The 14,366-nt window shown below is 42.2% G+C and overlaps 1 protein-coding gene across 2 annotated transcripts in view; it reads left to right on the forward strand.

Moving 5' to 3' along the window:
- Nucleotides 1–14,366, forward strand: part of lrrc56 (leucine rich repeat containing 56) — a 90,824-nt gene that overhangs the window by 21,687 nt on the left and 54,771 nt on the right. For both annotated transcript variants that reach the window (XM_033038876.1, XM_033038877.1), the window contains exons 3-4: nucleotides 2,668–2,755; nucleotides 6,554–6,614. In XM_033038876.1, coding sequence (XP_032894767.1) covers nucleotides 2,668–2,755; nucleotides 6,554–6,614 — 149 coding nt within the window. The remainder of the gene's footprint in view (nucleotides 1–2,667; nucleotides 2,756–6,553; nucleotides 6,615–14,366) is intronic.

Below are 14,366 nucleotides of genomic sequence, written 5' to 3' on the forward strand. Positions count from 1 at the left end.
TAACATTGTTCTCAGGCATAGTTATAGAGCTGTGCAACATGGAAACAGGCCCTTCGGCCTACCTTGTCAATGCTGACCTAGTTGGCTAGAGCCCCCAAAACCCTTCCTATCCATATATGTCCAAATGTCCTTTAAAAGTTGTAATTGTATCCACTTCTATAACCTTTTGGCAGCCCTTATATATTACTTAAAATTAAAGTTTTCATTAGTTTTCATTTCATCAGTTGTTTTAAATAAAAGGAAAAAGACTTGCCTTCGGAAAGTGAGTTTTGTGATTTTGGATATTACAAAACGTTCCAGCCAGGTGTTAAAGTTAGGTTAATGTTGTACTGTAGAATGTCGAACATATGCCGATCGTGAGCAACCAGTTTAGCAGTTAAACATTTCCTCACTGAGGCAGGTTGGAACAGGCCATGCACCACTCCAACTAGAATTGTCATTTCACGGTTAAACAACTCCAGCGTTATAAAAGAGCAATTCCTAGGACCAGACCAAAAGGACAATCCACTTTGGAGTAAATCATCAATGAATGCTGTCACTGTTTATTTAATTGGAAATCAAAACAGGGAGCTGGAGTGATTCCATACTTTCAGACGATTATTTCCCACCACAGGCAACAAATCAGGAGGATCTGGGCAAAATGCCATTGAGAGATGCTGCTGCATTGTTTGTATTCTGGGTCAGTACTGAGGGTTTCCCTGGGCTGATGTATAAATGTGCTTTGTTTGTGCAGAAGGAATTAAAGCAGGAGTAGGTATTTTGGCCTCTTGCACCTGTGCTATCATGGCTGATCTTTTCCCTTAATTTATCACTTAACCCTTGGTTCCCTTAATGTCCAAACAATCTATCGACCTCTGTCCTGAATGTACTCTCTAGCCTTTGTCACTATTTCCACCCAGCTGCCAATCCCGCCCACCTTCACCTGTATTAACATTTCACTGGCCAGGTTTTTTCCCCACCCCCATCTCTCTTTTCCAGCCTCACCCCCTGCCCCCCACCCCCCTACTCCATCAGCCTGGTGAATGCTCTCAACCCGCCAAGTCATCTGTCCATTCCCTCCACAGATTCTGCCTGACCCGCTGAGTTCCTCCAGCACCTTGGGTTAACGTGCATATTACTGGGAATCAAGTCAAGCCAAGTCGAGTTTATTGTCAAGTACGGTGAGGTACAGGTAGAATAAAATTATTGCTTGCAGCAGCATTACAGGAATGTAGACAACACAGTAAAATATAAATTATACATAAATTGCACAAAAGCTCCACAAGACCATGAAAAGAAAAAGACACTGCAAAAAAAAAACATTATTACAAAATACAATCAGAAAACAAGTCCGTGATACAATAAGAGGTGGTCTGTAGGTAAAATTAGGGTTCAAAAACCTGATAGTTATAGGAAAGTAGCCATTCCTGAACCTGGTGGTGTGGGACTTCAGGTTTCTGTGCCTCCTGCTCGATAGTAATAGTGAATGGAGGACATGGCCCACATGGTGAGGATCCTTGATGATAGATGCCATCTTCTTGCGGCAGGACCTCATGTACCTGTAGCTGCTTTTGATGATGTGGAGGGTTGTGCCTATGATGGACTGGGATGAGTCCACCACTCTGCAGCCTCGTGTGTTCATGTGTGTTGGAATTCCCAGATTGCATCTTGTCAGGATATATACTTTCTACAGTGCATCTCTACAAGTTTGTTAGAATATTTGGTGACATGCTGATTCTCTTTAAACTTCTAAGAAAGTAAAGGTGCAAGCATACACTAGTATGGGTTGAGTATTGATGAATGGACAAAGCCATTGTCCAGTCTTATTTTTGGATTGGGAGTCTATGATGATTGTGATACCGTAAGAATCAGTGCTACGTCCTAGCTGTTCATAATCTACATCAATGATCAGACGTGGGAATCAAGACTAATATATCTAGTCTGATAATCATGAACTAAGTGGCAATGGGTGTTGCGTAAGGAGAATGTAGGGGCGGGCGGGAGGGGGTCTTCAGGAGTGTGGGGCATGCTGGTGGAAATGGATTGGCTCTGTATGAGCAAGGACATGGCGGATGAAATATAACATGGAAAGATGTGAGTTTAACCACTTTGGTTCTAAATCTATAATGATGAATGAGCTGAATGGTCTTTTCCTAATGAGCATGAGGGCTGAATGGCCTTTTCCTATTATTCATGTCCCTATTGTTGTACATGAGGGCAGATTATGCCTGCAAGCTCCCTCTCAAACAAACTTGCTTTGGTTTAACATGTCATCTAAAGATCGCCCCACCAGCAGTTTTGCTGGGTGGGTTATGAACTCGCATCTGTCGTCAGAAACCAAACCCACATTGTGGGCCTGAAAGAAGGCAGATCTGTGTCTGCTCATGAATAAAATTACTGATGGGTATGTTTTTCTGAGTGCAAGTGTGTACATTGTATCTTGTACAAATGAAGCAGATATTAACTGATCAAATGATCTGCTTCAATTAATGCACGTTATCATAACTGATAATTTTGACTGAAGTGTGTAGGGTGTGGATTAAAGTGAGGGCTTATCTAATGATTTGAATTCTGTGCAACCTATATACTGAAATATTTCCAGTCTTACTGTTCGTTTCGTTGTCTCATCTTTAATATTGAAACTACAGTTACCTGCTGACTATACATCTGTCTTTATTTACATTTCAGCGAGCCCTGACAGCGACAGAGGACTTACGGCAGGTGAAAGTTTTGGAGATGTGTGTAGACACACAGGATAATAGTCTGGGAAACTTCGGTAAGTAAACCTTTTATAGCGAGGCACTATTTATTTACATTACTTTATTCATAGAAACTTCTGGGTCAATAAAAGAAGACACATAGTGCTGGAGCAACTCAGTAGGTCAGGCAACATGGGTAGGTGACATTTCGGGTCGGGATACCAGGTTGATATCTTGCTTTCACAGTATCTTGATATGTAAGAAGCCAGAAATTATTTTAAGATGTTAAGAATACATTACAGAGGACTTCACTGGAATGTGTGACCATTTGATTACCATTACATTTTTTTCATGAAATTACTTTCATTATTTAATCCTAATAGGAATTGCAGAAAGATTGTGAACTGAGTATAACTGAGGGAAGAATATCTGACATCCCAGAGACTGAAGTTCATTTAAAATTCCGCCATCTGTATCCTAACTCTTATCCAATCCCATTCATTCCTCACCTCCTGATTTGATTCCAAGTTTTAGAATAAATCAGATTTCAAACTTTTTATTTAAGTTTTTAAATCCCTCTTTGCTTTAGCTGACCAAACATCTCTCAAAGGAGAGTCAGTGGATGTTATTTAATTGGATTTTCAGAAGGCCTGGAAGAAGGCAAAGGGTTGGAATAAATGGGACTATTTCTGGTTAGCTGCCATTGACTAGTGGCGATCCGCAGGGATTGGTGTTGGGACCGCCACTTTTGACGTTGTATATTAATGATTTGGATGATGGAACAAATGGCTTTGTGGTCGTTGGTGCAGGATTCCCAAAATGTTAATTTGCCAATTGAATCGGTAGTAAGGAAGGTACATGCAATTTTAGTATTCATTTCAAGAGGACTAGAATATAAAAGCAGCGATGTAATACTGAGGCTTTATAAGGCACTGGTCAGACCGCATTTCGAGTATTGTAAAACAGTTTTGGGCTCCATACCTGAGGAAGAATGTGCTGGTGTTGGAAAGCGTGCAGAGGATGTTTACGAGAATGAATCCGGGGATGATTGGGTTAATATATGGTGAATGTTTGACGGCTCTGGACCTTTGCTCGTTAGATGAGGGGGGACCTCATAGAAACGTACTGAATAATGAAAAGCCTGAAGAGCGTGGATGTGGGGAGGATGTTTCCACTAGTGAAATAATCTAGGACCAATGGGCACAGCTCAGAATAAAAGGACATACCTTTAGAAAGAAGATGAGGAGGAATTCCCATAGCCAGAGGGTGGTGAATCTGTGGAATTCATTGCCACAGATGTCTGTGAAGGCCAAGAATTGGGTCATTTTAAAGCTCAGCTTCCTATTAAATCTTTCCCTTCTTGCCTCAAACTTAGGCATCTATTCCTTGATTCCCCTACTGTGAGATAAAGACTGTGTATTCATCCTATCTACTGTCCTCATAATTTTATACACCTTTTATACATAAGGTCACTCCTCAGCCTCCAACTTGTTGAATTTTATTTATTTTGGATTCTTGATGTTTGTCTTTTGTCTCCTGTCTCTATTACTTTGGCCTTCTCGATATTTTCTGTCCAATTTCAGAGCACTGGTTGTTCCATTTCCTGTTCGGGCTGGCTGCTTGTTGTGTTTATTTTCTCCCTTTCCTATTTCCTGTTCTTTCAAAGTGCCATCCATCTGTAATAATGTTCCACTGAGGCGTAACTGTCTTTGCCCTGACCTGCTTTTAGTTTTTCTGTTATGTTTTCCAATTGTTTTTATAGCAGATCTACATAGCAGAAGATTACATCTCCAGCAAAGTGATTTGTTGTGAGCCTGAGTTTCATTCCATGTCTTGATAGCCAGCAGATCCAGAGAGTTACCTACCTGTATCCAGGACCCTGAGAGCTGCTGCAATCTCATCTAGTTGGGTGATGTGCCCAGGTAGTCAGCGCTGCAGCACTGCTGTAGTTGTGTCTGAGCGGTGATCTTTTTTTAGGTAGAGCTGACGTGTGTGGTACTTGCCACCAGCTTTTAATCATTAACAAGACTGAGGCTCAAATCGCAGTCGATTTATCGCAGTCGCTGCCTCAAAAAGGCTTGCAGTATCATCAAAGACCCACACCATCCTGGCCACATACTCATCTCCCTGCTACCTTCAGGTAGAAGGTACAGGAGCCTGAAGACTGCAACAACCAGGTTCAGGAATAGCTACTTCCCCACAGCCATCAGGCTATTAAACCTGGCTCGGACAAAACTCTGATTATTAATAACCACTTTCTGCTATTTGCACTTTAACAGTTTATTTATTCATGTGTGTATATATTTATATCATGGTATATGGACACATTTATCTGTTTTGTAGTAAATGCCTACTATTTTCTGTGTGCTTAAGCAAAGCAAGAATTTCATTGTCCTATACAGGGACACATGACAATAAACTCACTTGAACTTGAACTTGAAATCAGCTACTTGAAACACTCCAACTTTCCTGTCTATCTATTTCAGAATAGATAACAGGTTTATTTTATTTTCAAAATCCACAAAACTTCAGCATTTATTCAGATTATAGGAATTATTTGCTGTAAGCATTTTGATTTGGATTCTGTTCACATTATTTAAGTTTTCCTTAAACAGCGTATTAGATCACAAACAGAGACACAAGAAACTGCAGATGCTGGAATCTTGAGCAAAAAAAACTTAAAGTGCTTGAGGAACTCAAGCCGGTCAGGCACGTTTGTGGAGGGACTGGACAAACCACATTTTGGTTGGGACCCTTCTTCAATCAGGTTCCAAATCTGAAACAACTGTGTATTTCCCTCCACAAATGCGGTTTGACCTACTGAGTTCCTCCAGCACTTAGCTTTTTGTATTAGATCACAAGCCTGGTATGTTCTGTAATGCCCACAATCCACCACAGCAGCATTCACAATGTGACAAGTGTTACCAGTGAAGCCAAGAGCTTGGTGATTTTACTTGGCAGTTTCGAAATGATGGATTGAAAGACTAATCATGTTGAGTAGGAATTATGTCTGTGATAAGATGGCGTGGGCAGAGACAGCAGAAACAGCCTGCCTTTCATCCTGGGGAAAAGAGAATAAACAGACCCAATTTGTGGCATTGGAGTAAACAGACACAAAGAACGAGGTTCTGCAGTAAAACGGATGCAAAATCAATTCTCTGTTCCCTCCCCATCACCCGCCTTTCCTTTCTTTTTCGTTGTAACGACCATGCCTGGGATTGTTTCTTCAGGAAACAGAAGCAATAGATGAGATTGTAAAGGAAATGAGGTTTAAGCATGCCTGCTTGCTGCAATAATTATTAATATTGCATGAATTTAACATTTTGATGCAGAATAATTATACATAATAGGCACATGGGACTTTAAATGAGGGAAAAACATTTGAATTTCCATATATTTTAAGACAAATTACTTTTGTTTCTGAACTGGAAATGGGTTTGATTGTGATTCGGTTTTGTTCAGCAGCTGTGTTACTTACAATAGTATGATTTTCATTTATTTTCCTCCATTTGTCTTGGTGGCCACTGTGAAGCTTTATCTGTGGGCCTTTCAAGATCTTTATATGAAATAAGCACTTTCACTTAGTAATACAAAGACAACAGCATGTGAAAACTTTCCAGCAATTGCATGCTTTAAAGTACGAAGTTATGAGATCAGCCTTCATAAGGAAATTGATCCCAAGGCCTTTCTGAATGTATTGCTTGTATTGCTATTCTATGTGGGCTGTATGTATGTAGCTGAGGCTGATTTAATGAAGTTCACCAGAAGCAGCTGCTGTGGGTCCTTGCCATTTTAATTGTAATTTTATATATTTTTTTATTTCTGTGTATTTTACTAATTCTAAATTAATGCAAAAAAATGTTGTCTACTTGCAGGTGAATATTTGCCTAGTTTGGTTCAACTAAAGCTGAACAGCAGTTTTATTGCATCAGTAAGGTATGTCAACAACTTCAGTGTAGAGTCATAGAATCCTATAATCATGCAGCATGGAAACTGGCCATTCAGCCCATGTCAGCCACAACAAGTAGTGGGCTCTCTTCTGTATAATCCCATCTCCCAGAACATGGCCCAGAGCCTTCCAAGTCGAGGCGACACTAAACACTTCTGAAATGCTATCAGTGACCCAGCTTCCACCACTCTCTCTCTCTGGCAGTGTGTTCCAGTTACTCACCATTCTCTGGTTAGATCCCCACTAAATCTCCTCTCCCTTTTCCTAAATCTATGTCCTCAAGATTTATCTATCTCTGATATGGGGAACAGTTTCCTGCAGTCTAGCTTATCTATACCCCTCATGATTATTTGTCCTCAGTGCAATAAAAGACGCAGTCCATAAAAGATTTAAGTTTACCAGAATGTTGCCTGAATTATGGGGTATTAGCTACCGGGAGAGGTTGGACAGACTTGGATTATTTTCTCTGGAGTGCCGAAAGTTGCGGGGAGAACTGATAGAAGAGTAAAAAATTATCAATGGAAAAGATAGGATAGACAGTCACAACCTTTTTCCAAGGATGGAAAAATCAAATATGAGAGGGCTTAGCTTTAAGGTGAGAGAGGCAAAGTTTAATGGAGACGTATGGGGCAACATTTTTACACAGAGGGTGGTGAGTGCTTGAGACGTGCTGCCAGGGTTGGTGTTTGGCAGATATGATAGTGGCATTTAAGAGGCTTTTGACTGGACATGTGGATATGCAAGGAATGGATGGATATGGATTATATGCAGATAGATATGTCTTGGCATCACGTTCAGCACATTGTTCTTGCGCTGTACTGTTGTCTGTAAGATCATAGATGCTGCAGTTAGTGTGTGTCATAGATTCATAGAAAATAGGTGCAGGAGGAGGCCATTCAGCCCTTCGAGCCAGCACCACCATTCATTGTGATCATGGCTGATCGTCCCCAATCAATAACCTGTGCCTGCCTTCTCCCCATATCCCTTGATTCTACTAGCCCCTGGAGCTCTATCTAACTCTCTCCTAAATCCATCCAGTGACGGCAGGGAATTCCACAAATTCACAACTCTCTGGGTGAAAATGTTTTTTTTCACCTCAGTCTTAAATGGCTTTCCCTTTATTCTGAGACTGTGGCCCCTGGTTCTGGATTCGCACAACATTGGGAATATTTTTCCTGCATCTAGCTTATCCAGTCCTTTTATAATTTTATATGTTTCTATAAGATATCCCCTCATCCTTCTAAACTCCAGTGAATACAAGCCTAGTCTTTTCAATCTTTCCTCATATGACAGTCCCGCCATCCCAGGGATCAATCTCGTGAACCTATGCTGCACTGCCTCAATCACAAGGATGTCCTTCCTCAAATTCGGAGACCAAAACTGGACACGATACTCCAGATGTGGTCTCACCATAGCCCTATACAACTGTCGTGTTCAAGAGCTGGATGGTTATTGGGAAGAAGCAATTCTTGAACTTGATGGTCATCATTTCCAGCCATCTGTACCTTCTCCCTTATGGTAGTAGTGAAATGAGTGCGTGTCCAGAGTGGTGGTTTTTGTTTTAATTGGTTACACCAGCTGCATTGTATTCCACATCAATCCAGCTTCCCCTATCTCCTTCTCACTAGCAGTCTAGGAGACCACACACCTCCACATTCTGCACCTGAATGTTCTCCCATTCCTGCTTGCTTTTGCATAATTCTCTCGATGCATATCCTGGCTTCAGAAGTGCTGTATTAGCTGTAAAATGCATTCAGATATCCCGAGGTTGTGTAAATGGTCACACAAATGCAAGTCTTTCTCTCTTATGTTTTTTTAAATGAATGTCATTATATACTATGTATGGTTTACAAGGTCACAAGCCTGGGTGAGGTTAAAGGAAAGTTTCTGGCCTTTTATTAACACTCCTCCACAGTCTGAGTCTGCCAGTCTTCCCATTCTAGTTGTCCAGCTGTTTTTTGGATGAATCAAAAATCCGGTGTCCCTGCCTCAACTCTCTTCCCTAGCAACCAGTTCCAGCTGTGCAACCGTTTTCATTGTAAAAAAAAACTTGCTGGTATCGAGCTGTCTCTTTTACTAGATACCAACTGGCATTCAGCCATCCCAACACTTGGATGGTTCAGGTCTGAGATATTCAACATCTCTTGTCTTTCCCTCATCCCGCCCTTCCCCCCGTCCCATCCTTTCCCCGACACCCACCAAGTCACTTTGAAAAACAGTCTGTCAAAAATATCCCTGAGATTATCTGGAAAGGTTCACGCATTTGAATCATTAGGTGATCATTCAAAAATCTTTTAATTGTGTTTCTCATTTTGGATTTAATTTGGTTTCTGCTTGAGGGTGAATTAATGGGCCTACAGTAGTTCTGTGAATGATTATTAGCTCTATTTCTGTGAATGTACCATGTCTTCCATTTAGATCTAGTGGTCTTTTTGAATACAAGAACAATATTTACCTGTTGGCAGTTTATTTGAACTATTGTTTTTTGGGAGATCGTCCAGGATAGCCAGCAGAGTATCTCTCTCCGCCTCAGATATTCTAATATGTCAGCCTGTTCCATGTTTCAAGATTGTCTGTGAAATTCTCCTTTGAATAGTGGCTACTTGACAATTATTGTCTGCTTCAGTCGTGTGCACCTTCGGAACACAGAAGCATGCTAACCATATGCTCTTCTTCTGTCCATGTCAAATAATTCCCTCAGCTTTAATTTCCTCTTTGACTGCCTTAGTTGTGTGATAAAATTGAAATTATTTTTTATATGTTTTTGATAATATCCGGGCTATGTTCATATTGAGATCTTTCTTGATTATAAGGCTTTAGAGGGATGTGCACTGAACACGGGCAAATAAGACCAGCCTAGATGGGGCATCTTGGTTGGCAGAGACGAGTTGGACCATAAGGACAATTTCCACGCTACTTGACTCTGAGTTGACAATTATCTTTCTTCTATTATTCCTCTATGGAATGGAGATATCCCTCCCTAATTGCCCCGAGGCTGATAAGGCAGTTAATTGTCAAGCTGATCGGGCTAAATTTGCCCAGGTGGTGGGGTGGCAGATTTCCTTCACTGAAGGACAACTGTGAACTGGATGAGTTTTTATGAAACTCCAGGAGTTTCATGCTTACATTATTGATAGCAGGTTTTTTAAAAAGATACTAAACTGACTTGATGATTTGAATTTGAATTCCCTATGGTGAGTTCTGAATTCAAGTCTGAGGACCAATGGTTCAGAGTATCAAATTTGTAACAGATAGGTAGGATCCATAAAAAGATATATCTAAATATTATCTTCTGGAGTTCAAGCTGCTAAGTCTGCACTTGGAACATAGAAAATAGAACAGTACCACAGGTACAGGCCTTTCGTTTTTTTAGTGATAGTTGTTTTTTTCGTGTGTTGTTTGCTCGCCTCCATCGGTAGAACTACGCTTCCAATGACCCATCCTTCTGGGTTGTGCCTGAACTGTGTCAATGCTAGCCAAAATTTTGGATAGTTGCTTCAATGATGAGGGAAGCCCCCACTGGACACTATTTCTTCCCCCCCATACCTACAGTGAAACAACTGTACTGAAATGGATCAAGCACCTAGACCATTCCCCAATTCCACATGCTTACCCTCACTCTTCCATACACATACATCTGCAGTCAGCGATCTTCACTGAGCATTGTTTCATATGACTGATGGTAATGAAAGCTATGTGATGTACAGCGAGCTTTAACAGAGAAAGTTCATTGTTTTCATAGAGGGTAGTGCATGCATGGAACGAGAGGAAACGTTAGAGTTGAGTACACTTACCACATTTAAAAGACACTTACACATGTACACGAATAGAAAAGGTTTGGACGCTTATAGGCCAGGCACATGGGATTTGATTAGTTAAACAACTTGGCTGGCATCGACGAGTTGGGCCGAAGGTCCTGTTGCTATTCTGTACAGCTCTATGATAATACAGGTTGGGGCATCTTCTTCTTTGTTCATGTCTGCTTTGTTAGTCTGTGATCTGCGCAGTGCCTCAAACACTTTACGTCATATGGTCTAGACTATCGCCTCTCAGAGGCCTATTTCCCTGAACGGTAGAACTCTGCTGTCTGGAAACTCCATCTGATGAATTCATAATTCCACAAAAGTTCAAAAAAGAACCAGATTCTTTAAGTTAGAAATGATGCCTTGCTTCAGCTTTTGTATTTTATTGACAACCCATATGTAAAAGTACTAGCGCATGGCCCTATGAAATGAATGATTAAAACAGAGGTACAAAGTGTGACCGAGGCTGCGGATGAGCAATTTCCTTTTTTTACAAATGACCCGAGTGCTGTTTTTGTGCAGCTGTGAGGGTGGGATAATTTGGACTGTGAGGATCTGCAGGCCCCCTGTGGATAATGCTCCATGCTGTCAGTTCACAGTTCAGTTCAAGCAGGAAGTCGGGTCACGTCTATCACTTCTTATTTTTTTGGCTCGGCTTCCTTCCCCCACCCCTAAAGCTGGAAGTGGACTGCTTTTTATATTTCATACTTGATTACTTCAAGTTGTAGTGCAGATTGACAATATAGAGAGCCAGATTAACTGAGGTACAAAGATGTTTTGAATGAAGTATGGGTTCAGGACTTGAAGTTGCAACATTTTGCCTGTTTGAATAAAGGGGTTTCCTGTTTCTTTTACAATGTATTGATGGATTACCTTCTGCCTTTTAAGACATTAGTAGTTTGCATTCTGCTGGCATGTGCCTGATTGTACCTGATTGAGTCTAGAGTTTACCATCTTTTTTGCATTTGCTTTTTACAGCCATACCCTAAATTTTAGTCCCTTCATAATTGATGACAAGTGGCGGCCTCCTGGAGATGTCCTGCCCTTTTATGTGGTTCTGCGGCAGGGGCCTTTGCACAAGTCAGTGTGGTATAGTTCTGAAGCAATCCTTTTATGTTTAAAACTTTCCTTTTCATGTGTCTCTCGGCGATCACCCATGGTGGTTGACAAAGTCTGTTTGATGCCTCGATGGAGCAGACACAGGGCATGAGAAGATGTCAGACCTCTTCCGGGATGTTGCCACATTCTCTCTGCCTGGTTGGTTTGATTTAACAAGGCGATATGTGGTGCAGGTGACGATCACAACTTATTACTTCAGGGCTGCCAACATTGGGTGAGAGTTGGGAGTGAGAAATTGTGAGAGACCAAGCCCGAGGGAGCGTAGCGACTGAGGTTGGGGGGGCGGGAGGGTGTGGGAGGGGGGTGCCCCCCCCCCCCCCCCTCCCATTGGTACGGAGCTTTTGCATTTTTCAGCTTGAAATTGTGCAATCTGGTGCATACTGTGGCGAGTCTTTTAACTTACACTTGAATGCGGTATTTATGCTTTAAATTGGATTAGCTATGAATACGGTTAGGCTAAACAACATTCTTAATTACATTCCACGGTAGAGCCAGGCTCTGAACAACAGGTGCAGCACATGAATGATCTTAGTGTATTCATGTATGGAAATCAGATTATAATCAATCACGCCTCCGACGGCCCGGGACTCTTGCACTGAGGCTGCTCCATGGCCGGAGCTGCAGCGAGCGACTCGCCAGCCCGGCAAACACTCGCCAGCCCGGTAAATACTCGCCAGCCCCGGCTCCCCGTCCGCATCTGTTCCCGCCGTTGCTTCTGCTTCCATCCCTCCCTCAGCCCCGGCTCTTCAACACCCGCGGCCCATGCAGTTGATATGAGTTTTGAAATTCTCATTGATCACAGAATTTCTCATGACAGAGCGTGAGAAATTTGTGATCAGCGTGAGAGCGTGTGAATTTGTCCAAATGCGTGATTCTCACACTCAATGCATGAGAGTTAGCAGCCCTGTTACTTCCTGTGTGCAGAAGTATGGCAAGTTACACACAGAAACTCTTTTTGATTTATTGTTGCTGCTGAATCATAGAAGTTTCAGAATAGGAAGTGGTTAGTTGGCATATCGTGTCAATGCTGGTTTATTTTGAGGATTAAGTAATTTATATCTTAAAATTTAGCCATAGAACTGTGCAAGACAGGGAGTGCCATTTACTCGTTGTTCTGTGCAGCTCCGAGCCTGTAAATATGGAACCAATCCCACTGCCCCACCCTCTCATCTGCCCTGCATCTCCCTTTACCCATCTATTCTATTTTCCTTTAAAGGAGACATTGATATACCACACACAGTGATAATTATGACCCAAGTACACTCTCTGCAATTTAAAGATCATAGAACTATACAGCACAGGAACAGGCTCTTCCACCAAAGTTGATGCCACATTAAACTAATCTCTCTAGCTGCATGTGATGCATATCTTTACATTCTCTGCATACTTACAGGCCTATGTAAAATCCTCTTAAATGTCGTTATCATACCTGCTTGCACCACCACCCCATTCCAAATCTCTTTCCTCCAGTTGGCAATTATTGCCCATTCAAAGGAAATAATGTTAAAAGCAATTTTTTTTCTTACACAAAAAACAAGGTGCTAGAGGAACTCAGCAGGTCAGGCAGCATCCGAGGAAGAAATGGACAGACAACGTTTCAGGTTTGGACCTTTCAAGAGAAGGGCGGAGATAGTAACCGGGGCTGAAGGTGATAAATGAAAAGCCAAACGGGTGCAGATGGTGGAATTTGAAAAGAGACAAAAGTGGAGAGTGAAATGTCCAAAGTTCAAAGTTATTTGTCACATGCACCATAAGGTGCAGTGAAATGTAATTTACCATGCAGCGTTACAATTAAAAAGAACACAATACACAGCATAATTCAACACAGACATCCACCACAGCATTCTTCACTTTGGTGGAAGGCAACACAATTCAGACAGTCCACCTCCTCCTCCTCCTCCCTTGTTCACCCGTGGTCGGGGCCCTGACCCTCCGTAGTTGCCAGTAGCTTCACAGACCGCGGCTTCCAGATGTTGTGGCCTCACTCTGCCAATAGAGGCCCAGAAAAGAAACGTCAGTATGGGAAATTGAAGCGGTCAGCAGCCGAGAGCTCCAGCAGGCCCTGGTGGACCGGGCACAAGTGTTCGGCGAATCGGTCGCCTACTCTACATTTGGGCACAGCAGTGTAGAGGAGGCCTGATTCATCACGTTTAAAGGTCTAAGTAGTCTGAGAACGTACTAAATATATGTGCAAAACTGATTACAATTATAAAATTATTTCTGAAAATAGTGAATAGTCCAAAGGGAAATGTTCTAGTTCTAGGTGTCACAATGATGACAATGTGCTCACCATCCCGATCGTCCCATGGGGACCAGATTACCGATGAGGAGAAAGCCGCTGGAGACGTCGGATGCGAGGAGTAGGCTGGTTAGAGGGTGAAACTGGGTAATGCCTCCAGCCCTTTCAAGGTCGGCTGCAGGAGGTGCCCCCAGGATACAAAGAAGACCGGATCACAAGAGGGACGTCAGTACGCAGGCCGATCTGGTTGAAGGTGATGAAGGAGCTCCCTGCAGGAGCCTGGAGCTTAGCTGGATCGGGAACTGCTCCAGTAGACTGAGCGCGCGGGCGGACCGGACATTGGGCTTCGGAAATGGCGCCAAAACAAGACGCTGCCCGCATGTGTAAATATGCAAAAATAATTTCACTGTGCGATTGCACATGCGACAAATAAAGCACCATTGAAACATCGGGAGCACCACATGCAATAGACAATGTTAGAGGAGTGCGATCAACTGGATTACTCTTGCATGGAGCTGGGATGAACTTGTGGCTGTAACCCTTCTATGATTAATTTACCGGCCCTTACATTTCCAAAT

The sequence above is a fragment of the Amblyraja radiata genome, chromosome 20 (assembly GCF_010909765.2).
Source record: "Amblyraja radiata isolate CabotCenter1 chromosome 20, sAmbRad1.1.pri, whole genome shotgun sequence".
Taxonomy (NCBI): domain Eukaryota; kingdom Metazoa; phylum Chordata; class Chondrichthyes; order Rajiformes; family Rajidae; genus Amblyraja; species Amblyraja radiata.